General features: G+C 57.6%; 1 protein-coding gene across 5 annotated transcripts; it reads right to left on the bottom strand.

Annotated features, from left to right (window-relative positions):
* Positions 1 to 786: 786 nt before the first annotated feature.
* On the bottom strand, positions 787 to 25,956 carry PPP6R1 (protein phosphatase 6 regulatory subunit 1). Of its 5 annotated transcripts, none has more exons than XM_059728128.1 (24): positions 25,890 to 25,956; positions 18,960 to 19,192; positions 18,241 to 18,427; positions 17,613 to 17,750; positions 17,190 to 17,255; positions 16,624 to 16,736; positions 15,553 to 15,666; positions 15,305 to 15,470; positions 14,287 to 14,439; positions 12,720 to 12,860; positions 12,008 to 12,072; positions 11,228 to 11,343; positions 10,573 to 10,658; positions 8,960 to 9,049; positions 8,336 to 8,433; positions 7,650 to 7,673; positions 6,978 to 7,035; positions 6,603 to 6,751; positions 5,882 to 6,027; positions 5,198 to 5,366; positions 4,755 to 4,831; positions 4,349 to 4,466; positions 3,083 to 3,196; positions 787 to 2,684 (listed from the first exon to the last, which is right to left on the bottom strand). In XM_059728128.1, exons 2-24 carry the CDS (start codon positions 19,184 to 19,186, stop codon positions 2,681 to 2,683), a joined length of 2,619 nt encoding a protein of 872 aa, XP_059584111.1. In that variant the 5' UTR covers positions 19,187 to 19,192; positions 25,890 to 25,956; the 3' UTR covers positions 787 to 2,680. The 5 variants fall into 5 exon arrangements, with proteins under 5 accessions (XP_059584111.1, XP_014454431.2, XP_019344420.2 ...); XM_014598945.3 differs by lacking the exon at positions 25,890 to 25,956 and adding an exon at positions 25,681 to 25,857; XM_019488875.2 differs by lacking the exons at positions 7,650 to 7,673; positions 25,890 to 25,956 and adding an exon at positions 25,681 to 25,856.
* Positions 25,957 to 26,670: the final 714 nt, after the last annotated feature.

The raw sequence follows: 26,670 nt of genomic DNA, 5'->3' as shown, positions 1-26,670 counted from the left end.
TGTATCACACCGTTAATTATCATAGAGAAGTTGGTTGGGAACAGATCTCCAGAGGTCATCTAGTCCAACCCCCTGCCTGAGGCAGGATCATCTCTATCCAAAACATCTTGTGCAAATCCATAATCTAATCTCTTTGCAAAACTACCATCAACCCTGAGAAATCATGAGACACAGCACCCCAATCTGTCACAGGTAAAGCAGGGGGACTACAGCAGCCAACGTGCTGCTGCTGTAAAAAGTTAATATATTTTCAAGATATCACAGGTAAAGGGGCCATTGAACATGTGCTCAGGTCACTACATAAGACAGGATTCACTAATTATGTTTCAAATATGTCTGTCATGGATCTTAAAAAGGCCACAACAGGTCAGAAAATGCTTGACATGGTGGCTTCCTATTCAAAATATCTGGGTTTGTCTTGTGAAGCATGCATAGGTTTCTGCACACCCAACAGTGCTAATGTTCTGTGGTAGCCTTAAAAGCATCTTGTAGTACCCTGGTTGCAGACATAAACTGATCTAAATGCATGGCAGCAGGGAGCATCGGGATCCAGGATGTGTGGGCTCTAGCTCGATTTAGGATGAAAGGGTCTAATAGGTGGGGGGGGGATGGGAGCCAGGACACCTGGGCTCTGTCTTCAAGCTCTGTTTCCCTGAACAACCTCAGTGCACAAACCTGTGCCTTGATTTCCCCTACCAATACCTGTACAGCAGAGAATGCGCTACAGAGGCATGGAGCAGCCCTGATCCCCTCTCCCGGGCCCCAAAAGGGAGAAAGCTGCAGTGCTTCCAGGCTTTGAATATTTTTTATTTTCATCCAATATAACAAAAAAAAGAAAGAAACAATTTTGGAGACACACACACACATATACACACACACACACACACACACACACACACAGAGCAGAGGGGGTGGGGGGGGCTGGGTGGGCGGGGGCAGGGGGGCCAGCCCTGTGCCCACCCCACGCCCCAGGCTGACGCACGCAAAAAAGGCCACTTGAGTTTCTTGGTTGGTTTGTGTTTAAGAGCTTGAAGTATTGCCACTGAGTGGTAGCCAGGAAGGGGTGGGGGGTGTGGAAACGGGACAGGGGAGAGGAGTGGGCTACCAGGATGTCATTGTTTGCTACTGGCTTTCTGGGGAGGGGTGTTCAGTGCTTGTAAGACAAGGATAGGGGTAGGACAACTGGACTGGTTCCCCTCCCCCACCAAAATATGCCCTGCTGCCCCAGATCACACCCCAGTGAGCCCCTCGTGCCACAGCCACCCCAGTTCAGAGTCATGGGCCCATCAAGCTGGGCATCTGGGGGGGGGGGAGGAGGGGGGAAAGAAGGTGGGGTGGGGGTGGAACATACCAGGCCCCCTCCACAGACTCCTGAACAATGCAGCAATGCAGAGCTGCCAGCAGGGGCATTGCCAGTGCAACCCCAAAATTAGTGCAAGCAGAGCACCTCTGTGGTGAGGCTGCTGGGACAGGTGTGGGGCAGGAGGGTGGAATGAGCACTTCCAAGTCCCCAAGGTGATGCCCCGCAACCCTAACCTTAGGCTGGGCTCCTGTGGGACAGACTCCTTCCCATTCCAGAGCACCTGGGAACTGGTCCCTTCTCCTCTTCCCCTGGTCCCCCCAGATGCCACCCCTGGGTGGGAGGAGGGTGCAGGGCCATACCAGGTATCACCCCCCCCCCACCTCAGCGGCCAAAGGTGGGAGATGCACCATTAGCCTGGGGGGAGGGGGTTACAACAAAGCTCCTCCCCCCATAGGTGGGGCTAGGACAAAACCCTTCCCACATGGACCAGCCAAGGGGGCAGGGCTACAGACAAACACCTCCCACTGTAATCCCAAGGAGGTGGAGCTAGACAAGCCCCACCCCCTAGAACCTGCTTTGGGGGTGGGATCCGTGGGACATGGGAGGGAAAGCTACCCTCAGCCTTTGGGGAGGCACGAATCTGGCTGGGGGGGGCATCTCTTGGGCCCCATCACCCCACAGTGGTCTCCTTTCCCCCACCTCCAATCTTCTCCTTTTTCCCCTAGAGTACTCACCCTGGTGCCTACTCCCCCCACCCCCATCTCACTTGTGCTCTTTTTTGGGGGTGCACTGTGCTAAGACCCTGCATCTGACAGACAGGGGTAGTGGAAGGGCATGGGGTGGTGTCTTTGGTTGTGCTTACACAGAAGTGCAGAGGCCTCTCCTGGGATGGGAGTGGTTGAGCCAGTCCATGCCCCCTCCCCCAGCAGCAGATGGGGGCTACCACAGGGGAGACATGACCTCTGGGGGGTGGGAAGGAAGGAGGGTGGGCAGCCCCCCGCCCCCCAAGAGGCATTTAGTGCTTTCCAGAGTCACATCTCTATTAGCTTCTAATTCCATCAAACCACGGTGGTTTCAGTGCAACATGGGACCGGGGGGGGGGGGGGGGGGGCATGGTACCAGCAGGGAGCAGATCAGCTTCTCAGGCCCCGTATCCTGATTGGGGAGGGCGGTAGGGAATTCGCTCGCTTGCTGTGAGCATCTTGTGATGGGGTGGGTGGGAGGCCACATATTCATGTACCCCCCTTCCCATGCCAAGCTGCACCCCCAATGGAGGGAATCCATGGGTAAAACCAGGGGGAGGGGCCAGGGGGGTGCCCCCAGCCAGCCCCTCCCCAGCTCATGACGGGGAATTTCCCCAGGTGCCTTCTGAAAACTTTATCTGGGAGGAGGAAGACAGAGACAGACAGACATAGGGAGGAGAGAAGGGGAGAGACAGAAGGGGAGGGGTGTTACTTGAAGCCCTTGTGCACTCTGAAATCCCAGCATGGCCTGGCTGAACTGCCAAAGCAGCCCTCACCATCCCTGCCCATCAGTCTGTCCCCCCAACCTAGCACCCAAAAGGTGTCACAGGCCAAGAGACTCCCCTGCAGCTACTCCCCCCAGCCTGGCAAACATATCCCCAGGGAGGGCTGTACCCACTAGGAGCCCTTGGGGGCTTTTGCACTAAGCCAGGAGGGAGTATGTGGTGGGGTTCACAGGCTAAGTAATTGCCCCTCCCCGCCAACACTCTGCATGGGGCTGTTAATCCCTGCCCCCACACCTGGGACCAACCCTCACCTGGCTTCTGGCTGCTGCTGCCTCTGAGGGGAGCCGCTCTCTGTCCTGGGGGGGTCTGTGAGCCCTGGGAACTGCGGGGTAGGATCAGAGGTAGATGGGGAGGCCCCTTCTGTGCTGAAGAAAGAAGAGGGGAGAAATTCAGCTGGAGGGGTGGGGCCAAGTATGGCTTCTCCTCCAGCCACACAAACTCCATGCCCCCCCCCCCCCCCCAACAGAATCCATTCCACAGCACTACCCTAAAGGGAGATGCTAGGAGGGGGCCAGGCACAACTGGTGAACTCTGAGACAGGTGGGGCAGGTGAAGCATCACACTGTATCATCCAGTTGCAAGTCTTACCCCCACCCTGCTCCACACCCCACAGGTCCCCACACTCCCCAGCTGCAAACCCCCACTCCCAGCCAGAGTGCTGGGCTGGCTGCAAACCTTGCCATTCCCTCAGCCCCCAGCCAGCTTCCTTCCCCCCCTGCCCCGCAACTCCCCAGCCCCCTGCAAGCCCCACTTACCTCACAGGCTCCAGTAGGAAAGTGAGCCTGAGCCAAACCTTGGGAGACTGAATGCATCAGGCTCCGCCCTTTCCCCTCCCCCTCCCGCAAGGTTGGGGGTTTCCCCTGGGCTGTGTCAGTACAGGCACACTGCTGCCCACTTAAACAAGTGGTTATTGCCATCCATTCAAGCTGTTCAGGTGTTTCTACTGCTCATGTGTCACTTGGGCAGTAAGGAGATCATCCCAAGGTGTTTACTGCACATACTCAACTTTTTGTTGTGTATGTGTAGTGAACAAGCATAACAACTGATTATGTTACTAGGAGACATAGGCAAGAACAAATTATTATTACTTCTGTTTACATTGTTAATTCAACTGATGCTGTTTTGGATATTTCTAATTAACAATACTATTATTTAAAAAAATGTATTTAGCTGACAGTTTGTGTGTGTCATTTTGAAACTGGTGGGGTGGTGCCCAAGTGCCCCCTGTTGACCGGCTGCCACTGGAAGGGACAAAACATCCCCTTCCCCTTGAAGACCTCCCTCCAAGGTAAAGGGGCACAGCCAAGGAGGCAGGGCTTCCTTTCCCCCACTTCTATGCGGCCAAACCTTAAGGGACACTCATCTGGAGAAGGGTGGGGCCAGAAATGGCTCTTCCCCTTGGCTAAACCTCACCCCTAGGGCACCTACTAATGTAAAGGAGATGACTGAGAAGGGACCTGGCCAAGGGTAGTCCCTTCCACTGCATCTACAAGCCCCACACCCTGCACCCTTCTTACTCCATGCTGGCTAGCCCTCGGTAGGGGGGCTGGCCTTCAGTGGGGGAGCTGGCGTGGCTTTCCAGCTCGCCGTTCAGCGCCTGGGGAGGTGAACCCATGCGGGGGGACTCCTGGAGACCTGGGGCAGAAAAGGGGCAGTTAAGAAGCAGCATGGAACCCACCAGCCATCCTGAGCCCACCCAGCCTAATATCCCCCTCACCATTCCCACAGGCCTGGCCAGCGTGGCACCGCCCCCCCCCTCCCATGTGCTCCAGAGGAGATCACCTTCCTAAGTGACTGGCTACAGACCAGCCTGTGACTACAGAGGAAGTTGAATTCCCTCCTAGCTGCATAGGATTTGGGACTGGGTGGGACACTTTCGGCACCCCCCCCCCATAGGGTATCTCGCTCCCCAGGGGTACTCACCTCCTGCTGAAGGTACATTGCTTTGTGTTGAGGTTTCCTGAGCATGGGAGCCTGGGAGGGCGTTGGGGTGCGAGAGGCTGGGGGAAGAGGATGAGAAGCAGGCCCGTGAAAAATGGAGGAAGAGACCCCATCCCAAACATATGTCCCTAACTGTGTAGCTTCCCTGATCATATCCCACTCCACCCCCTCCAGCATCACTATGATTGAGCCCCCAACAGCCCCTAAACCCAGAGTCCTATATCTTGGCTCTCTCCCAATCCTGTGGCAGGCCCCATATACATAGCACCCCCAAGCTTACCTCCCTCCCCATATTCCCCCAGGATCCAGCCCCATGGCCCAGCCTCAGATACCCTGCCCCACAATCCATTACTACCAAGTGCCCCCTGGTAGCAGACAAAGGCAGGACCTTCCCCTGTGCATGCAAAGCTGTGTGTGGGCCTCACCTGGTTTGCAGTGAAGGAGAGTCTGTGAATGGAGCCCAGCCTCCTCCCGGAGGGGGGTGTGAGGCTTTCAAGTCAGGCGTGTCCCACACAGCGGCACCAGTGTCCACCCCACCAGCAAGGGCCATGGCAGGTATGTCTGCAGGCACAAGACTGGCAGTCCAGCATGGTCCTGGGGAGGAACGGGGCAGGCATTAGAGTGGTTAGATTCCCCCCATGCTCTACCATGTATGACACTGGCTTGCCCAGAACAATTTGCATAAACACTGCATATGCAATGGATTCTTTGAGTCCTTTCCTCACCTCTCTTCCCACCGGGCTCCCCAGTACCACCCCTGCCTCCCCATGTGATGCTGCTCTAGCCAGCTCTCTATGGCTGCAATGTGGTTTGGGACCTACTCTATGGTCTCTATGGGACAGTCTCTACGGTTCTGGCCCTCCCAGGGGGGCACCACTCTAGCCAGCATTTTATGATCTTGTGCTGGTTTGCGAGTGAGTCTCTATGGTTCCAAGCCCTCGCTTGGTAGGGTGGGGAGTGGGGGGAGATCCTTATCCTAACTGTACAGTTCCAAGTCACAGAGACTCTATCCAGTCCCAGCCTGTCTCCTGCTCCAGAGAAAGAAGGGGACATTTAACCCCCCACCAGCCCCATCTGCTGGACTGAACCTGGCCCTACAGGGGTCTTACCCTCAGCCCCCTTCTCCTGAACAGAGTTGCTGTTGATGTCGTCTTTGCTGCCACCACCGCCTCCTCCCCCCCCACCCGTGTCTTCCTCTTCGCCTTCCTCCTCCTCTGAGTCCCGGCTGTCTTCGCTGTCTGTGCTCCCGCAGCTCCTACACAAGGCAAAACAGGAGACCTGGATTAGAGTACCAGCCCATCTACCCTAGTACCTACCCAAGGATCAGGCCCAGAAGCCTACCCAGCCCAGTACCCTCCCCCTCACCAACACCCTGGGTCAGAGTCCATCCTTGACAGCAAACAGTAACAGCTGCTTTGAAGGAGGGTGTCAAGCCCCCACTCTGTCCCCAAACTGGGAGAACCAGGTGTCCTGGCTCCCACTCCCCCTGGATCTAACCCACCAGACCCCACCCCCACCACGCCCGAGGGCTGAGGATAGAGCCCAGGCATCCTGCCTCCCAGTGCCCTCTGCTCTGACCTAGCACAATGCAGTCCTCCCAGCGGCAGGAGAGAACTTGGGCATCCTGGCTCTTAGTCTTCCCTGGTTCTAAACCACCAGATCCCACCCCGCTCCCAGAGTTAGGATAAAACCCAGGTGGCCCTAGGTCCCAACTGCTCCAGCTCCAGTACACCAGACCCCACCCCCCTCCCAGTGGTCTGAGAGAAACGAGGTGTCCTGGCTCCCTTAGAGCCCAGGGTGAACTGGGGTTCCCACAGGCAGAGCTGGTACCTGGGCCGTGCTAAATGCGTGGTGCCGCCTGGGAAGTCCAGAGCCTTCTGGTGCCAGCTATCCTCCCCATCCAAACCTTCCTCCTCCTCGTCATCATCGAACTGCTGGATGTGTTCTTTGTAACAGATCTCAAACAGGTTGGAGTTGGGCTGTGGGGGGCAGAGCACAGTGTGGGTCAGAGGGGCTTGGGGGAGGGGGCAGGAGGAAGTAGGAAGCTGTGTGTGGGAGGAGGGGGTCAGACTGGAGAGCTGGAGTGTTCATCCCCAGTGGGGGCAGCAAGGGTTTCATGCTCCCATGGGTAGCAGGTAGCAAGGGCTGTGTAGGGCACCAGGGGATGCCAGCACTGGGCCATGAGGGAGGGAAGGGGACACTCACGCTCTCATCATCAGCGTTCAGCGAGAAGGTGATATTGGCTGTCTTGTCGAAGGGGGCACTGGAACAGAGGGGCTGGTATGAGATAGGCATGGACTAGCCTGGAACATCCTGGTCCCCTACTCTACCTCACTGGACGCCCCCCTCCCAAGGTTGGAATAGAACCCAGGTGTCTTTGCTCCCAATCCTTCTGCATGACTCAGTCTAAGCCGCCACACCCCACAAAGAGCTGGGACAGAACTCAGGTGTCCTGCTTCCTTGAGATAGCCCTGGCCATAGCAGTTCTCATCAGACCCCAGTGGTGTGGTCCAGAGCCAGAGAGCGCCTTGGAGGAGAGGGAAGTTTTGTGGGAGAGGGAGATGTGGCTGGGATGTTTGTGAGGACAGAGGCAGACCTGTGGGATAGAACCCAGATGTCCTGGGTCCCTCTGCATGCATAGGTGAGCCTGGGGATGTGGCAGAGGGTGGCTGGAAGTGCTGTGACTAGTATAGCCCAGAGTCTGGTCATCCCACAAGGGGTTGTGGGAAGGTTAACCATGTAAGGCCTGGAGGGAGCCCCCACCTTCTCCAGGATTGTGGGAGTGGAGGTGAGGGGGGGAAGGGAATGGTCAGACTAATTCCAGCCTGTGCCCAGGTGATGGGTGGGGGGGAGAGGGGGGCCTCTTAGGACTGTTACCTCTTGAGCTGGCGGAAGTGAGCACTGGAAGGCAGAGAGAGAAAGAGAGAGACAGAAGCAGAGACAATCAAACTGAGGGGGCTGAGGAGACCCTCATACCCCCCACAACTGGAGGGGGGGGGGGCCTGGGGAGATTACAGTTTGCATGTTGGAAGTACCAGCCCTAGATGGATGGATCTCAGGATGGGGTGTGTGGTGGGGGTGGGTTGTGCCGTGTGGGCAAGGCTGGGTTAGAGAGACAGAGATGGACACAGCCCCCAGGAGATTGATGCTTTTAGCTCAGGCAGTCCCTCTCTGAATTGGCCATAGCAGTGGGAGCATCACTCCAAATATCTGGCACAGAAGGGTCTGCAGGCAGAATGAGCAGAGATACAGAAACCCATCCAATGCCCAGGTAGGTCCCAAGTATTGCGAGAACCACAGCACAGCTGGGAGAAAACCCAGGCCTCCTGAATCCGATCCACCAGACCCCACTACCCTCTTAAGAGCTGGAAGAGAACCCAGGAGTCCTGGCTCCCAGCCCCCCTGCTCTAACTCACTAGGATTCCACTCCTCTCCCACAACTGGGAGAGAACTCAGGGGTCCAGGCTCCTAGCCCTGCCCTTCCTAACAAAGATCAGACAGTGAGGAAGCAGCACCACCCAGTGGTCAACTGCACCCTCGTGGCTGGGCTGGGCAGTACTCACTTGACACTCTCCTCCTGCTCCCCAAACTCCTCATCATTGAAGCCAAAGTGGTCTATGAAGGCTGAGGTCATTTGCTGCATCTGGTAATCAACAAAGGCCTGGGGGGTGGGGGGAGGGGGGCAAGAGGACAGAGAACAGACTTGGCAGGAGCTGGGCACAGATCCCAGCAGGCTCAGCACAGGGACTCTTTGCACACAGTGCCAAGATGCAGCCACCTCTGGAGTGGGCCATACTGGTACCCCTTGCCCTGCATTGAGATGCGGCTGCCTCTAGAGTGGATCATAGCAAAGGGGATGGGGCTCTTTATACAAGGACCCCTTGCCCTGCACTGAAATGCTACATCTGGGGTCGGGTACATTAGGGGCTATTTATAGAGACCCCTCACACAGGGCTGAGATGCAGCTGCCTCTGGGAAATAACTTACTGAGGGCTGTTCTGCGTTGGAGGGTGTTTATATGGGAATTGAAATGCAGCTACCTCTGGGGTGGAGCACGCTGGGAGCTATTCATACAAGACCCTACCCTCAGCACAGAGCCGCAGCTGCTTCTGGGGTGGAGCTGGTTATTGAAAGCATCTATAACCAATCCTGCATCTCCATGAGCATGGGGGCTGGCCCACACACACCTGCTGCAGTACAGCCTCCTGGGGGAAGCTGAACTCCTTCAGGTCTCCGTCATCATCATCACTGGAAGAGTGGAGGTTGTGCGTGTTCACCTGAAGAGGGACAGAGGCAGATAGGTCAGGCCAGGGTCACAGCCTGGAGTGAACATCACATCCCAGCCCCCACTTCCCACACTGTATCACCCAGTTTAGAGGGGCTCTACAGTGCCACCTGGGGGTATCCCCTGCTACAGGGTTGAGGGCCAGTGCCAAGGCATGGCTGGAAAGTAAGAAGGGGGAAGTCTGGGACAGATGTGGCATAAGGAGTTGGGGGAGGGGGATGCGAGTGAGTGAGAGAGCCAGGGTATAACTGGACTGGCTGGGGCCTTGATGGGATAGGTGCGAATGTGGAAGGGTATACTGGGCTGGCTGTGAGGAATGTGTGTGCATGTGTGTTGGGTTGCACTGTTGTGGGGGAGAGTATTGCGCTGGCTGGGGAGTGCAAGTAACACAGGGAGATGTACTGGGTTAGCTGCGACCTTGAGGGGTGGGGGGATGGAGTGGTATGTGAAGGAGTATCATAGTAGCTAGGGTCAGGAGGGACCTGAACAGATCATCTAGCCTGACCCCCTGCCACAGGCAGGAATGAATGCTGGGTTCACAAGACCCCAGACAGGTGATCATCCAACCTCCTCTTGAATATGCCCAAGGTAGGGGTGAGGACCACCTGCCTGGGAGGCTGGTTCCAGATTTTGGCCACCCTAACTGTAAAATATTGCCTTCTGATCTCTAACCTAAACCTATTTTCCATCAGCTTGTTACTGTTGTTCCTTACTGTTTTCACCCCAGGTGGTGCTGGGGAGAAAAGGGCTCTACCTATTTGCTGTTGATCTCCCCTGATGAGTTTATAGGCAGCCACCAGGTCCCCCCCTCAGCCTTCTCTTGCTGAGGCTGAACAGGTTCAGGTCCTTCAGTCTCTCCTTGTAGGGCCTGTCCTGCTGTCCTCTCACCAAGCAGGTGGCCCTCCTCTGAACCCTCTCCAGGCTGGCCACATCCCTTTTGAAGTGCGGCGCCCAGTACTGGACACAGTACTTCAACTGCGGCCTGACCAAAGTCGCATAGAGAGGGAGTATCACCTCTCTGGACCAGCTTGAGATGCACGACAAGGTGCGGTTGGCTTTGCTGGCTGTGGTCTGGCATTGGCAGCTCATGTTCATCTTGGAGTCAATAATGACTCCAAGATCCCTTTCCACCTCTGTGCTCACAAGGGGGGAGCTCCCCAGCTTGTATGTATGCTGTGGATTCCTTCTCCCCAGGTGCAGCACCCTGCATTTATCTACATTGAACCCCATCCTATTACCATCCACCCACTTCTGTAGTCTGTCTAAATTTAGTTGCAGCCTCTCTCTCCCTTCAAGTGTGTCCACCTCGCCCCACATCTTAGTGTCATCAGCAAACTTGGACAGTGTGCTTTCCACCCTCTCATCCAAGTCATCCAAGTGAGGGCCCCAGGGTAAAACCACTGCCACACTGGTGCCACAGTCAGCAGGGAAGGGTACACCCCAGTTCCCTGCCTCTCCCAGCTGCCCTATATGCCCCCTCTCTCAAGGGGCAGGATGGGAGTGGTGGGTACTCACTAGATCCACCATGTTCTTCTTGTTGGTCTCTGCCAGATGCCCAGAGATGAACTTCTCCCACTGGTCCTGCAGCTCTTCAGGCAGGTCTGGGGGCAGATGGGGTAGGGGAGGGGAGGATCAGAAAAGTCATTCCTCCCCCGCAGAGTCCCTGCCTGAGCCTGGCCCCTTGGAGGGGGAACAGAGAATAGCCCCATCGCATGGTGCCCACCAGCCCCTACTTCTGCTGAATTGTAGTGCTAGGTTACAGGCTAAGATGAAGGCTCAGGACAGGCGTAGTGGCTTCCTAACCTGGCAGGGGAAATACCATGTATCCATGTCCAAAGAGGCAGTTTTCCTAAACCGCACCCCAGGAGAACTGCTCTTTTGGTGTGATGCAGTACCCACAGAGGTGCAGTGGCTTTAAGCCCAGTTCATGGAAGTAGGAGTCTCCTCCCTTGCTTGCTCTGATGGCCTTATGTTTAAGAGCAAGCACAACTCAGGGGCATCCAAACCCCAAGCCTCCAGGCTTGGGCCTGCAACTAGGATGCCCACCAAAGGTTTTGGAAACATCTGAAGCCCCAGGTGTGGGTGGAGGATGTTTGCTGGTAGCTGGCAGCCTAGCTCTGTCCTTTTCCCTGTGCCTAGCATGACCCACACCATCCCCACCTGCACCTACCCTTCAGCAGCTGCCCCACATGGGCAGCATGGGGGCCCTTCTCAGCACTCTGTGCCAAGGCATTGGCGATCCGGGTGAGGTGCCCCATGTAGCCCTTGCGCCTCCCACCAGCCAACCTGCAAGAGACCCAGGCAGGAGAAGAGGGTCACTGAAGCTCCACCCCAGAGGCAGCTGCATCTCAACCAGGGCCCCTGTACACCCAACGTGCCCCAACCCCAGAGGTGGCTGCATCCCAGTACTGGGTAACACATCCTACTCCAGAGGCAGCTGCATCTCAGTACCAGCTACTAGGTTGCACTATATCCAGCCCTCACTGCTCCACCCCAGAGGCAGCTGCATCTCAGCCCTGACCCAGCTGTGACAGACCTTGCCCTATGGGGAGGAAGGGGATGTGGGTCAGTCTGGGGGGTGGGAGGCATGGGCTGACCCTGAACTGGCCCTGTGGAAGGGAAGGGAGGGAGGGAGAAGGGGCATGGATGGCAGCAGTATTAATTGCCACTGCCCTCCCCCTGCTCCCATTTCCTGACCTGTGGGCCAGACACCACAACTCCATGGACCAGCCAGAGGTTGAGCACCCTGGTCTGTCTATACCCAGCCTTCACTGTGTTCCTCCCGAGAGAGGTGCATCCCAGCCCTAGGCAGGCTGTACTCCAGAGGACTAGATGGATGCTCTCTCTGGTGTTCCCAGGCACTGTTTCAATGGTGGAGCCTCATCCCCTGGGCTGGCGAGAGCAGGGCAGAGCCTGCCCTGGCAGGGGCCCCACACACACTCCCACTTACTGAGCCTGCTCGTTCTCTTCCCAGGCAGACAGCACTCTCTGAACCAGGCGGCACTTCTGAAGCAGCTACGGAGGGAAGGGGAGTGGGTCAGACTGGGGGCTCTGGGCACGGCGTGTGTGTGGGAAAACCCCAGGGTTGGAGGGACTTGAAAGAGGTTACAGCACAGGGGCAGGGGCTGGGAAACAAGACTCCTGGGTTCTATCCCAGTTCTGGGAGGATGGGGGTTCTGGTGAGGTAGAGAAGTGAAGGTTGGAAGCCAGAATGTTTGGGTTATACCCCAGTTGTGGGAGGGGGTGGGAATTAATGGGTAGAGCAGGGGACTAGGAACCAGAACACCAGGGTTCTGTACCAGCAACAACAGAGGAGTGGGGGAGCCAGGATTCCTCAGTTGTATCCCAGGGCTGGGAAGGTAGTGGGGTGTGGTGAGTTGAAGCACAGGGGCTGGGAGCCAGGATGCCTGGGTTCTATCCCAGATCTAGGAGGGGAGTAGGGTCTGGTGGGTGACAGCCAGGATGCCTGGGTTCTTATTCCAGGTGCAGAAGGGAAGTGGGAAAGCTGGGATCCAGGATGCCTGGGTTCTAGCCCAGCCCTGGGAGGGAAGCAGAGTCTGGTGGCTTATAGCAGTGGGAGCTCAGATGCCTGGGCTCTCTGGGAGAGGAGCTAGGACTATTGGGTTCAGGGTCTCAGTGCTGTGGTTCCCAATCCCACTCACGTGCGTGATGACAGGACTGTCTGGGACAGGCTGAGAGCTGTCCTCCAGGGTGTCCCCGGGGCCAGCCTGGAGCATGGTGCTCAGGCAGGCCTCTACCTGAGCATGCAGGAAGTTGTTGTAACTGTACTCGAAATAGAGGTCCTAAGAATGGAAAGAAAGACAGCGCTCAGGGCATGGCCAGCAGGTGGCACCACAGGAGAGCTGGTGATCAAGGGCTGAGCTGAGGCTGCATCTGGGGTGGAGTACACTGGAGGCCATTCAGACACCAGCTTGATTTGGGACAGGAAGTGCAGCTGGCCATAGAGAGCCTCCTGCTCCTGGAATCAGAGCCTAGGCCTTGCTTTCCTCATCAGGGCTTGAGGCAAAGTCCCCATCTCATCTGAGGAGAGACTAAAGTGTTCTAATTCAGTTTAGAAAAAGGACATGGGAAGGGTTTACAAAATACTAAACTGTGAAAAGAAAGTAGCGTATTTACTCAAATCCAAGACAAGGTTTCTGTCCCCATTCAGCGTGGCAGAAATAAACCCTCTCATCTTAAGATTCAAGTATGGGCCAGACAAGCAGCTGGGGCTATGGACAGGGCCAGGGTGGCTCATGCAGTAGACAGGGGGTGTATAGGGAAGTGTGGGGAAGGGGCACATGGAGCTGCTGTGGCTCTGACCATGCTCCGGACTGAATACAGAGCTGCTGCTAGTATCTGGCTTCTCCATGCCCCCAGAGGAGACAGAGCAAGAGCAGCTGCAAAGGTAAGGGGGGAGGGGGACAGGCACTAAGGGCAAGGGGGAGGACAAGGGGCATGTGGCAGGCTGCCTGCCCCCAACCTACTGCTTACTCTGCCACTACTTTTCCTGTCACAGTGGTGGGAGGGATGAATTTAAGAGAATCCTTCAATAACTAGATTTTAGACATGGAAAAAATAAATATAGTTTTCCATGTCTAGACCCTAATAACTGTGGGGTCGTCTTAAATTCAAGGTTGTCTTAGAATCAGGTATATATGGTAGCTAGGAATTTATTATTTACTTTCTCTAACAAGACAAGAACTGGGGGTCACAAGAAAATAAACTAACAAGTACAAAGTCTAAAACTAACAAAAAGAAGTTTTTTCATGCCACGAAACATTCAAGCGTGAAACTTGTTGCTACCAGACGGTGTGGAAGCTGACAGCTTAGCTGGATTAAAAAAAAAAGATTGGATGTATTCTTGGAGGAAAGGGGCATCAGTAGCTATTGAACCTGGGAATTAGGGGCACTGCCTCTCAACCAGACTTTTCTAGACCTTAAATGTTGGAGGCTGCAAGTGAGAGGAACAATGGGGAAAAAAACCCTGCTTAGATCCTGTTCACCCTCCTTTCAGCATCTGCTCCCTGCTGCTGTAAGACAGGACACTGGGCATGACGGACCACTCAGAGCAGCAGGTGAGAAATCAGGGGCAGTCCAGACACTGAACCTGAAAGGGATAGGAAGATGAGGGGAGATGGGGCTGGAAGGCTGGGCTGGCTGGGCCCTGGGTTGGCTTCCCTGTCGTTCCTTATGTGGTGACAGCTCCTGCCACCTTCCCCCACTCACCAGCATGGTGTCGAGGGCGCCCAGCCCCAGCAGCTCGTCCTGCAGCCCTGCGTCACCGGCAGCCAGGGCGCTGGCCAGCAGCTTCACCACGTGCAGCCGTGTGTTGCCCAGCGGCAGGTCCAGAAGCCCCCACGTCATCCTCAGGGACTCACGCTGCACCACGTGGCAGGGTTAGTGCCCCCGTGCGGAACCCCAGAGCCTGGACCGGTAGCCACACTCCCCTACATCCTGCTCTACCCCCCCTAGAGCTGGGATAGTATCTAAATGCCTGGGATCCCCAGCCAACCCTCCTTGCTCTAACCAAGACCCTGATCCTTCCTAGAACTTGGATAGGACCCAGGCAACCTGGCTCTCAAATCACCCCTACTCCAACTTACTACACCGCACTCCCCACCCAGAGCTAGAGTTAGAACCCAGGATTCCTTGGCTCCTAGTCTGACACCCCTCCCCAATCCCCTCCTAGAGCTGGGACAGAACCTAGGAGTCCCAGCTTCTAGTTTTCAAGCTCCAACATGCTACACCAGTGCTCCCCAACTTTTTCCCCCCACTCAGGCTAGATGGACAGTGCTGTCTGTCTGTGGACTAGATCTGGTCAGAGGGCCTGATCCAGCACTTTGGGCAGTGAGGAAGGGCCCAATCTGACTGTGGAGTGGGTGGAGGGGCTGGGGAGGGAGGGCAGTCAGGGACCAGTCTGCCTCAACTGGTCCTGCAGGGGAGGGAGGGAAGGGGGCATGGCCTGGCCCCCCATCTGGTTGCTTGGGAACTTGGTGGCATGGGAGGGGTGGCCATGTTACTTGCCACTGCACTCACACCATCAGATTACCCAACCTGTGTGGAGCCCCACAGATTGGATGCCATGGCTCTTTAGGCCAGAGGCTGAGCACCCCTGTACTAGACCCTGATCTCCTTCCAGGCTGGGATAGAACCCAGGCATCCTGGGTCCCAGCATCCCATGTCTAACTCAACAGTCCCGGTCCCTCTGTCAGCTGGGCAAAACCCTGGTGTCTGACCCTGTTACCTTGGGGGGCTCAAGCAGGAGCTGGTGGAAGTCCGGGAGGCGCTGCCTGAGTGCCAGCAGGGTACCCAGGCTGACCTGGCGCTGAGGCACATCCAAGCTGCCAGGGCCCATCTCCAGCTGCCCATCCAGGTTACAGTAGAAGCCACCCAGCCCTCCCGGCTCGGCCCTGTGGGGAGCATGGGGTGAGCAGCAGGACAGGGGGCTGAGAGGGGGGCCTGGATCCCTGCCCCACACCCACCTGCCCTCACCTGGATCTGCGCGGCTCCAGCAGTGTGAGGAGAACCTGGATCCCACTGACCAAGACTGACTCGCTGTGCTCCCCCGTGAACATGTTACTCAGCAATTGCTCGATTGTCTCCTGCCTGCGTGGGAGACCAGGGTTAGAGCAAAGCCAGCTACATCTTGGCACCAGGAGAGGGCCCTGTATAAACACCCCCACCACATTCCACTCCAGAGCCAGATGCATCATGGCACAGAGCAAGGAGCCCTGTATAACCAACCCCCCAACAAACCCCACCCCAGAGGCAGTTGCATCTCAGCACCAGGAGAGAGGGCCCTGTATAAAAACCGTCTACCTTCCACCCATGGTCTGTGCCAGAGTCAGCTACATCTTTGTGCCAGGAGGGAGGGCCCTGTATAAATATCCCACACCCATGCTCCACCTCAGAGCTAGCTGCAGTGCAGCACAGGGCAAGGGGCCCTGTATAACCAGACCCCATTACATCCCACCCCAGAGCCAGCTGCATCACAGGACAGGGCAACAACCCCCGTATAACCAGCTCCATAACCTATGTAGCTCCTTTGACATTAACCCTAGACACAGAGGAGGTTTCCTACATTCCCCTCAGCTATCAGAAAAGCTCAGAACTCAAAACAGTCTTTTCTCTTATCTCTTGACCCTGGGCTGGTCCTGGGGTCTGGTATGTTGAGAGGAGGAAGAGAGGGCTGGGTGCTAGGACATCTTGGATTCCCTTACAGCTCTGGGAGGGGAGTGGGGGTCTGATGAGTTAAGATTGGGGGCAGGGAGGTTGCTGGGTGCCAGGACACCAGGGTACCCTCTCAGCTCTGGGAGGGGAGTTGGGGTCTGATGGGTTAGATAAGTGGGGGATAGGTGCTAGTATGCCTGGGTTCTCCCCCTGCTTTCCCATGTTATCTGCATGAAGACTGTGTACCTCAGTTTCTCCTTTTCATTGAAGCTAATAGTAAGGAGCCCCAGCCCTAGGCTCTCCTCTCAACCCACGAAGCCCTGCTGCTGCTCCCCCCCACTCCTGCCCCACAGCCCTTTTTCCCCAGCAGCCCTGGTTGGGCTCTGCACTCACTTCTCCAGTGTGGCCAGCAGCTGGTCAGGCTCGGGGCTGTCGGGGATGTGGATCATCTGCTCCCGGCTCAGGCGGATGATGTCACACAGGGACTGGGCTGCGTTGGAATGTTGCTAGGGACGGGGGCAAGGGGGAAGGACATTACTGCAATGGCAACAGAAAGGGAAGGGCCAGACCCCAAAAGCAGCCAAGGCCATGCCTCATCCTTGGCACCCTCAGGCACTGGGGCAGGTTACCAAGGAACCCCAAGATCTGGAGACAACACCCCCAGGGAGGGGGGAGGGGAAGGGGGGGGGGGGGGCTAGTGGGATACCTGGGTTCTAACCCAGCTCTCTATGGGGAGCAGGGACTGGTGTGTTAAAGTGGGGGCAGAAGCCAGTTATCTGGTGACTCAAGCAGGAGAAGCCTCCCTGGGGGCACATGTTCAGGCTGGCAGAGATCACAGAGTTTTCCCTATGCTGCTCCTGCCCTGATCAGCCCAGCTTGAACCCAGCCCCCCCTACGTCAGACAGGTGCACCCAGCCTTATCACCTGCCCCAGGGCAAGACCCCCTCCTTGCTCCTCACATTGTCATCCTTTGAGGGGTGGATCATCTCGATGAGGCGCTGCACAATCTTCTCCTCATTCAGCCACTGTACAAAGGACCCCGAGAAAGAGTGTAACGAAGGCCCTCACTCCTGACCTGCAGTCCCTTGACTCCCCAGCCCTGCCAGTGCCCTCACTCCTGCCCCCCAGCCCCCTGCCCGACCCCCCACTGCCCCCTAGCACTGCAAACCCCCACAGCCAGGCCTAGCTGTAGGGTGGAGGCTGAAGGGAAGTCAGCTGGTGACCAGACTCCTGGCATCACTGAAGCTCCAGCTCACATAACCCAGATCAATTGGATGCCCAGGGACCTGTGCCCGCATGTGGGCTGGGGAGGAGCTGGGGTAGGCAGAGGTAGGGTAGGGGCTGAGGCACCCCCAGGGGAGAGGGAAAGGTGGGGCCATTACGGTGAAGACATCCTGGCGGAGCTGGGGCTGCTCCACACAGGTTAGCAGGCGCAGCAGCAGGTCCATGATGGCCGATGTGCCAATGTGGCGAAGCAGCAGGCTCACAAAGTCCTCCTTCTTGCGCAGGAATGCCACAATCTGGGGACAACAGAAATCCAGGGCAGGGGCCTCTTGGTCACTGGCATCCCTCACTTCCAATCTGCAGCCCCCCGGCCCAAGGCCCGCTGGTGTCCCCAACTCCTGACCTGCAGCCCCCTGCCCTGAACTCCCCAAAGGCATTCTGGCTGGCATCAGGGGCTGCCCTGGGAGGACACAGGTTCCTTACCCCCCTTTGCTTCCCAAAAAGGATGCCAGGCTGCTTTCCCTTGACATCCACCCTGATGCGGCTATCAATTTCCCTCCCAAGACCGGATGGCTCCAACTGGATCAAGAAGAGCTGGTTGGGGGCCAGGACCCTGCCATGGACCCAGCTGGCCTGGCATCTCAGCTGTTTGGAGGCCCCAGTCACCGGCAGCCAGGGAAGGCACCAGCCCCTGCTCAACTCAGCCCAACACCACAGCGAGACTGGGGGATGGGGTGGGGAGGATTGAGAGTCCTGTTAGGACTCTACCCCACTCAGATTATGTACCTGGTCAGTCTTGCGGTTGATGAGAATGCCCATAACCTTGCTGAAAAAACTGGCGAGCAAGGGATTGAGGGTGCTGGCACTCTGCAGGAACCCATAGAGCCGCCGCAGCAGGGTCTCGTCCTCGCCGAGAGCGTCGTTGATCTGGGTCACGTCCGACGTCAAGATCTCACATGACACACTGGGGTACCTGCCAGGGACAGCCGGGTGAGGGACAGAACCCATGTATCTGGGCCCCTAGCAACCCCTGCACCCTTGCTCTAACCCAGCAGACTGTGCTTTGACACTCTAGACATTGGGCAGAACCCAGGTGTCCTGGCTCCCAGACAGCCTTCTCTAATCCATCAGACACTGTTCCCCTCCCCCCAGGACTCAGGAGAGAACCCAGGTGTCCTGACTCCAAAACCCTGACCATTTATCCCTCCCCAAGCCATTCACAGAGGCAAAGAGGGTTATATAGGATCCCCCCACTTGGTATCCCTCTCTCCCACCTCTGTTAATGCCCCTCATTCCTGCCCCACAGCCCCCTCCCACCCTGCTGGTATCCCTCACTCCCACTACATCCAGCCCTGTTGGTGCCCCTCGCTCCCCACCCACACCCCCCTGCCCTCAACCTCAGCCTTGACAGTGCCCCTCACTCACATCCTGCAGCCCCCTGCCCTGACCCAGCCCTGATGGTGCCCCTCACTCCTGTTCTGCAGCCCTCTGCCACTGCAGCTTACTTGTACCGCAGCCGCTCATCCAGGTGGGCAGGGGGCTCTTGGGTGACACAGGTGACCAGTGCCTCCATGTGCTGGGGCTGCACCAGGAAGTCAACCAGCTTGCGGTTGACCACCTTGCACTCCTGCAGCACATCGTCCTCATCCAGCAGCTCAGCCAGCGTCACGTTGTCTCGCTCCAGCAGCGTCTCAATGTGAGAGCTCGTGTGCAGGTCAAATTTCCAGAACATTCTGCCCTACAAAGACATAGCAGGAAGAAGGCAGGGGTGAGTGGGGTTGCTTCAATGGGAAAGGGTTAACACCCTCCCCGCTCTTATTCAGCAAGGACTCCAGGCCAGGCCAGGCCAGGCCAGGAGATATTTAAACTCCCCCTACCAGAGGCAGATATCTATGCTGTATGCAGATTCCACTCCCCTCTCTGCAACAGAAGCTCCCCTCCCATGCCAGCATCACCCTTCATGCCAGGAGAGGGCCCTGTGCACAGCCACAGGGATTACTTGTTTATTTCGATCCAGACTCTGATGCACTGGGACAGCACTTACTGACAGTGCTCCTAAAGCAAAGCTACCCTGCCCCATGCCAAGGACAGCCCCTGGCCTGGCTCTTAGCATACACTGTACCTCCCCCCCCACCGCACTCCCCCACCCAAATCATTGCTACCCCAGACAGGTGCCCATCCTCAACTTTTCCCCACTCCATGCTTGGCCCTAGCTTGGAGTGGGGTTCCAAACCTCAGCTCTTGGTTGATGTCAAGGCACACACGGGACACCTGCCTTGACTGCTAGACAGACAAGGGATCCCCATTCAGGGGCCCCTTGCATGACTCTGAGATGCAGCTGTTTCTGAGGTGGTGCAGGGCAAAGCTGGTTATAAAGGATCCCTCTGCTTGGTAACAAGATGTAGCCACCTCTGGGGTGGGGCTCATCAGGGGTTCTATACACCACACTGTGCACAGCATCCTCGAGATGTGACAGAGAGTGGGTACAGAGAGCTAGGAATCTTGGGTTCCCTCCCAGCTCTGGGAAGTGAAGCATCTGTTATGTTAGCACAAGGAGAACCTCAGAGCCAGGAACCCTGGGTTCTCTCCCAGCCTGAAGACAGGTAAGAAGGTTGGAGCAGCTTAGGGACTAGAAGTCAGGACTCCTGGGCTCTCCAGGAGGGAAGGAAGTTGGGTGTGGTGGGTTACAGCAGCAGGGGCTGAGAGCCAGGACTCCTGGGTTTTCTCCCAGCTCTGCCAGTGGGGTCTTACAGAGCACGAGTTGGTATCTGCTTGGCTTCCACAGCTTCTGACTGCTCAGTTTTCCTTAAGTTTCAGGGAAGGGGTTGACAGCAGCCCCCTCCCTGGCCCATCTGAGCCCTACCATGGCCCACCATGACTCCCCTGGGAGTCAACATCCAGTGTCAGGCCCTTCCCTGTCCCCAAAAAGCTTCTGAGCTATACAGCCAGGACAGAGGTGAAACTGAGGCACAGAGAAGGGAGAGACAACTCCACCAAGGGGGTGAAGCAGAAAAAGAACCCTGGTGTCCAGGCACCTGGTCCCAGGCCCATCTGTAGCTGGCAGGGTTCCCACCTCTTCCATCACTGCAGGGCTCCTGTTCTGGCACTGCAAATACCAGGGGGTAAGAACCCCATGTTTGGCTCCGATGCAGGTCTGGGGCTCTGACGGCACCTGGAAGTACCTCCCAAGGCAGGGGCAGGAGCTCCAGCTCAGGGTTATGCAGCAGGTCAGTAGGTGGGGGACTTAACAGAATTTAAAGGGCTGGATTCCTCTGGGCTGGCAGAAATCGGGTGCAGGAGGATGAGCAGAAATAGCTGCCTATTCCTGCCAGGCCTGCCTTGGGCACCTTGCCCCCAGCCCCATTGCCCTGGACAGGGAGGGGAGCAGGGGTTAGGGCCTCTGCTCAGGCAGTCTGGAACCAGACAAGGGTCGAGGGGGGCGGGGGTTTCCTACACTGATGGAACAGCTGGGGCACCTCGGATGTGACAGAGTATTGGGGCCAGCACTCCCTGGAAGGCGACAGTCCCTGCCCCAGCCCAACCTCTGACTGGGGCCAGTGCCCCCTTTTCTTCAACCTCAGCTGCTCCCCATTCTCTATCCAGGCACCAGCACCCATACTGGGGCTGAGACGCTGACTGGCCGGCTGCCCTATCTGGACAAGACCCAGGACTAAGGGGCAGGAGAGGGAGTGAAGGTAGGCACAGGGCTCCTATCCAGGGCATGGGGTGTCCCCAAGACCCACAGGCTCAGGGTTGTTCTGTGCTGCTGGCTCCATGCCTGTATTGTCCATGCTCAGCTTCAAGGAGGGACTGGGACCTGTTGGCTCATGCCCAGAGAAGGGAGAGCTTATAGCAGCACAGGGATGTGTGGGATCAGCAACCCCCCATCCAGGACCTGGTGGAATCATCACACTCGCACAGAGCAGGGCCCGATCCCTCCAGCAGGGACAAACTGTACACATCAGTGAGGTGGAGGCCTCTCAGTAAGCACTGGCTAGAAACCAGTGCTTAGCTATGTTACCACTACTCCCTCCCCCGCCCCCCCTCCCTCCTTTCCCCCAAAGTCTTGGATAACCCAAGCTGAGCCTGGCAACACTGTCCCAGCCTGGGGCATGCCATGATGCTGCCAGCATAAAGGCAGGGGTGGGGTGACAGTTGGGCCCGGGAAGGGGGAAGATCTGGAGGGGATCCAATCCTCACAGCCTCTACAGAAGGGCCTAGCTGCATGGGTCTGGTAAGGAGCTCCGTGGTTGTCACTGGAAAGCTCTTGGCTGTGATGCCAGACTGAGGGCTCTGTCATGCCCCACAGAGGCACCCCACAGGTGATCACAGGTGATTCAGAACAGTTGGCTGTGACTGCCAGCTCCCAGGCTCCAGCCCCAATGCTGTTGAGGCAACAGGTGGGGCAAAAGGGAGCCCCCCTGAGCCAGAGACCTGAGGGTGTCAGTGCAGGAGACTGCCCTATCACCAGGTTGGCTCTTGCATTTTGGGAACAGCTGTGTTACTGTGAGCTGGGTGTTCTGGGAACCCGGGGTCAACCTCAGTGGGGCAGATGTGCAGGAACATGTCACCTGCCCCCTGGCCAAGGCCAGGGCTTGGGCCAGGACCAGGTACCCTGGGAGAAGGACTTGGGGAGAATGGGCAAGGGGTGTGGATGACTCTGGAGAACAGGGGGCTACTCAGATATGAGATGGCGGGGTGGCGGCAGGGAGGAGAACCTGCCCCTGGGTGTCACACAGGTCCCACCTATGTCCTGAAGCTCAGGGGCTGCCTTACAAATCCCACCTACAGCCCCCAAATCATAGCACCCCCTGCTGTACCACACAGGCCCTGGTCATGCCTCCCATAAACGGAGATCCTCCCTCCCCCAGCAAATAGGAACTTTCCTATCCGGACACATAGTACCCAGCCTAAGACCCAAGACTGGATCCACACCCCACTCACAGCCCCTTCCAACCCCTGTTCCAGGCCCATCCTTCACATGGGAAGGGGCCCAGGACTGGCAGGTGCTAGGGATCAAACCCAACCAGCAGGGAGCTGTCCAGGAGCAGGTGGCTGCAGAGAATGAGGTCAGAGCAGGGCCAAACCTGGGCACAAGGAAACCAGACTTCAGGGAGGGTACAAGAACCCAGCCCCACTGACACTTAGTGCCATGAGAAAGGTCCTGGCACACAGGGGCTCCACACAGATGTCCAGGCAGACATTAGGGCCTCCCCAACTTGTGATACCACACCGACCCCCCTCTCCCTACCTCGCTCCCCCTGGGGCTGCACACAGCTCCCCAGACTGAGACCGAGGTTCCCACAGACCCCCCACTTCCCCCCCGGCACTCCACAGACTGATACAGAGGGCTGTATTCTCCCTACCAAGGCATCACACAGACCCCTCCTCTCCCCAGCTAAGTCTAGGGACCCCATCCCATGAGATGCTAAAGAACCTCCCTCTCCAGTTCAGACTTGGGACTATTACATCAGGGTCCTGCACACAGCACCCCTGCAGGCTGCAATGGGGACCTCCATTCTGCCAGGGAGCCCCCTAGGATCATGGCCCCCCACTTCACAGTGATGCCTTCCCAAACTAGAGGCCCCCCTCACACCAGGCAAAACACCAGCTCCGACCCAACCTCTAGCCTGCTGGGCACCGCCCAGATATACAACCGGAGCTGGTGCTTGGCTTAAACTGAGACAGCCCAGGAGGGGCCCAGAGTCCCACAGCTGGATCAGGCCATGGCCCAGAGGCAGGTCTGGATCTGATCTCAACCCCTGCAATCCCCAGGCTTCTGCGGGGTTATCATAAGGAGTGTCATGAAGGTGACGAGTAGTGCCAGAGTCCTGAGCCCAGTATGAGGACATGGAACCTTACCCCTTCCATAGTCAGGTTCCAGCAAGTCATGCCTGGGGACAGCTCCTCTGAGCTGGGAGGAGGAGGAAGGCAGGGCAGCAAAAATGCTCCTTAGCCCCGTCAAGTCCCAGCTGCTGGCTGAGCAGGTCCCCAGCCTCCCATCTCCCCACCCCCCTGCACCCAGGCAGGCAGTGCTGTGAGCTGAGCAGAGAACGGAAGCTACAGGAAATGGGTTTGCAAAGACAGTTGAGCAGCAGTTTTGCGGAGAGCTGAGGAGAGGGCAGGGCCTTCTCCTCTCTCTCAGATCTCTGAGCTGCCCCCCTAACATGGGGGCAACCATCTGCCCCTGCCTTAACACTCTGAGGTAGGCAATGTCCTTTAGCGGGTGTCTAATTGGGGTGGGTCTCACACCCCTTGGAGAATGGGGGAGCTCTGGGCAGCTCACTGACTCCCACCCCCCTCCCCACATAGACACACCCAATCCCCAACCAGACTGGGTCTCTAGCAGTGCCCCCTTTCATACCAGGCCAGGCAGGCTGTCCCCAGGCAGTACATGGCACAGCCAGGGCCCTCCAGTCCCAGCACAGTCCCCACCCAACATAGCCAGCAGAGTCCAGCACCCCTAGTAACACATCTCTTCCCTGCCCACTGGAGACCCTAAAGAGGCTCATTGGAGGCACAGAAGCCTTCCCCTCTGCACTTCCTGTGGGGCAGATCCATCCCCATCAGTACAGCTGCTGGACCAGAAAGTGGACTTCTTGTCCACAGAGGAAAACTAAGGCAGAGAGAATTCCCTAACTTCCTCCACCCAGGGGTTGCCATGCAAGTCAGCAGCAAGATCTGACCTTGAGACTCCTAGGCTGTACTCTTAGACCTCCCTCTGTACTCCATTCCCTCCCTTGATCAGGGCCAGCACTCCCCAGGCAAGGAAGGCTCCTGGCTCATGCCTCACCCCCTAGCTAAAGGTTGGGGACAGCTCCCTATACACTCAATGGGTCAGTACCCTGCTTCCAGCCCCCTCCTAGACAGGGCACTTCTCCATCACCTGGATGCAAAACCTCCCCAAGCCCACACCATGTCCAGCAGCATAACAGTCACAGGCTTTACCAGGCTCAGCTGGCTGGTAGCACCATGAGAGAGGCCCAGGAAAAACCAGACCATCTGCCAATGCTGCCTCACCTCTGGAGGGGCTGGCTGGGTCCTGCCTACCCCTCTGGACAGCTGTCCTGCTGGGCACAGGCAGCCCGGGGGTACAGATGCCAGAAGCTGCCTGCAGGTCACAGTCACTGCTGCCCCTCCCCCCCAAGCCTCTCACCAACAGATGTCAATGCCTGTTCACACACACACCAAGCCCTGCCTGCTCCCCCAGGCCCCCGTCCTTTCTGGTTAAGGAGTACAATGGTGCTGGCACCCCCCTTTCAGAGGTTGAGAAACTGAGGCATGCTACAGAGATCTGCCCCTCCAAATAAAGCAGAAAAGCAACAGCAGAGAACCCCTACCTCCCCCTATTTTACCCCACTCTAAGCCACTAACCCTAGTTCCCTTCCAGGCCCAAGCATCCTGCCTGCCAGTCCCTGACTGCTCTAACCCACCAGGCCCTCCTTTCTCCCAGGGCTAGAATAGTGCCCAGGTACCCTGGCTCCCAACCTGCCCCTAGGAGGGCAGCTCTCCGAGGGGTGGCAGGACCCAGGCAGCCCCTTCCAGTGGGCGGACAAGGATAATCAGACAGGATACTCTGTCCTGCTTTCCCTGCCAGTGCTCCCAGACAGCGAAGCTGGCTCCAGCCCTCTGCTCTAACCTGCCGCCACCCCCATCCCCCCTTGCTGGATCAACGAGCAGAGCACTTGAACCCTGAAACCTAAACCCCTTGCACCCCCTACCCCCTCCCAACAAAGGCAACTTCCAGCTGGGGGGGGGCCAGGGGCTAATCCTGGGGCTGCACCCCCTATGAAGCTGCCTCCCAGGCAAGGGGGGTCAGGGACCTAGCCCTGCCCTAGGGCTGCCCCCAGTGAGCCAGCCCCCACCAGGGTGGAGCAAGGCCCAGCCTATGCTCTGAGGCTGACCCCCCGCCCCTCAGCTAAGTGGGGAGGGGCTGCCCCATGCCCTGGAGCAGTCCCCAATGCAGCCCCCCCAAGCAGAGGTGGGGGCTGAGCTGTGCGCCCCCCCCTCCAAGGGCAGCAGGAGCAGCCCATGGGGGAGGAGGGCTGCGGGTAGGGACACAGGGACCCGCCCCCACCCCGAGGCGAGGGCACCCCCCATGGGTGGGGGTGCCTGCGAGTCTCCCAGGCTGGGCCCCCGAGTGAGAGCCCAGCCCAGGCCCCTCAGGCAGGGTGGAAGGCCCCGGGGGGGGGCGTAACATGGCGGCGACCGAGAGCGGAAGCTTACCGGGCCCCTCTGGAGCTCCTGGCTCCGCCGCGATCCCACAATGCCCTGCGCCCAGAACCAGTGGCCGCTCTGCCTCCCTGCCAAACCCCCTCCCCCGGAGCAGCGCGCATGCGCCGGCCAACCACTTCTCTCGGGAAGGATCCGGGTCGTAGGCGGAGGAATGCGCATGCGGCGGCAGGGTGGCCCCACCTCCCCGCGCGCATGCGCACCTGTCTCTCCGGCCCGTGTCCAAGAGCCGCGCATATGTACTTTCCCGCCCCCAACTCTTCCGGGCCGGTAGTGCCTACTAGGCGTGCGCATGTGCGGGTTTTACTCCTCCCGCCCAACGAAGCAACGCATGCGCAAATGGTCTTGCAGGTGGCCTCAGGAAATCATGCATGCGCCTTTTCACCACGTACATGCGCACTCAGGCTCTGGTCCCGGTGCCCTTCATTGAGCACTAGCCAATCGCGGACCTGCCTTCCCCTGCGCCGGGTCTCCTGGCACTGCGCATGCCCACTTATGTCCCACATGCTACCCCGCACGGGCGTGCGCGATAATTGCTGCTTGCTCTTTAAAGAATTTGCGAAGAGCTCTGAAATTGGAAATGTATACTTAAAAGCATCATCGTGCAAGTCTAACGGCCTGGTTTGGCGTGGCGTCACAGCTAAGTGACATCATCCCTCCCTCTATGACGTCACCATGCTATCTCACCTGATATCAGCTCAGTGAAGTAATTAGAGCACTGACATCATTACTACAGGAATGACAGCTGCTACCTCAGGCATGGCACTCCTGCCTTATGAATTACTGAATGCACCACCACTGCCCTGAGTGTTGTGACATCATCACTAATCATGACATCACAGCCATGCTGTCATTGCTCAGAACATCCTCACTGTACTACAATCTTCCATTCAGGACATGACTTTTCCAGTGAGCCTGTGCTATACGTGTGTAACGTCCTCACTCTTCCTGAGCTGATTACATCAGCTGCTCCATCTGTGACAT

The sequence above is a fragment of the Alligator mississippiensis genome, chromosome 5 (assembly GCF_030867095.1).
Source record: "Alligator mississippiensis isolate rAllMis1 chromosome 5, rAllMis1, whole genome shotgun sequence".
Lineage (NCBI taxonomy): Eukaryota > Metazoa > Chordata > Crocodylia > Alligatoridae > Alligator > Alligator mississippiensis.
The sequence above is the reverse complement of the archived record's forward strand: the minus strand, read 5'-3'. Positions and strand labels throughout refer to the sequence as shown.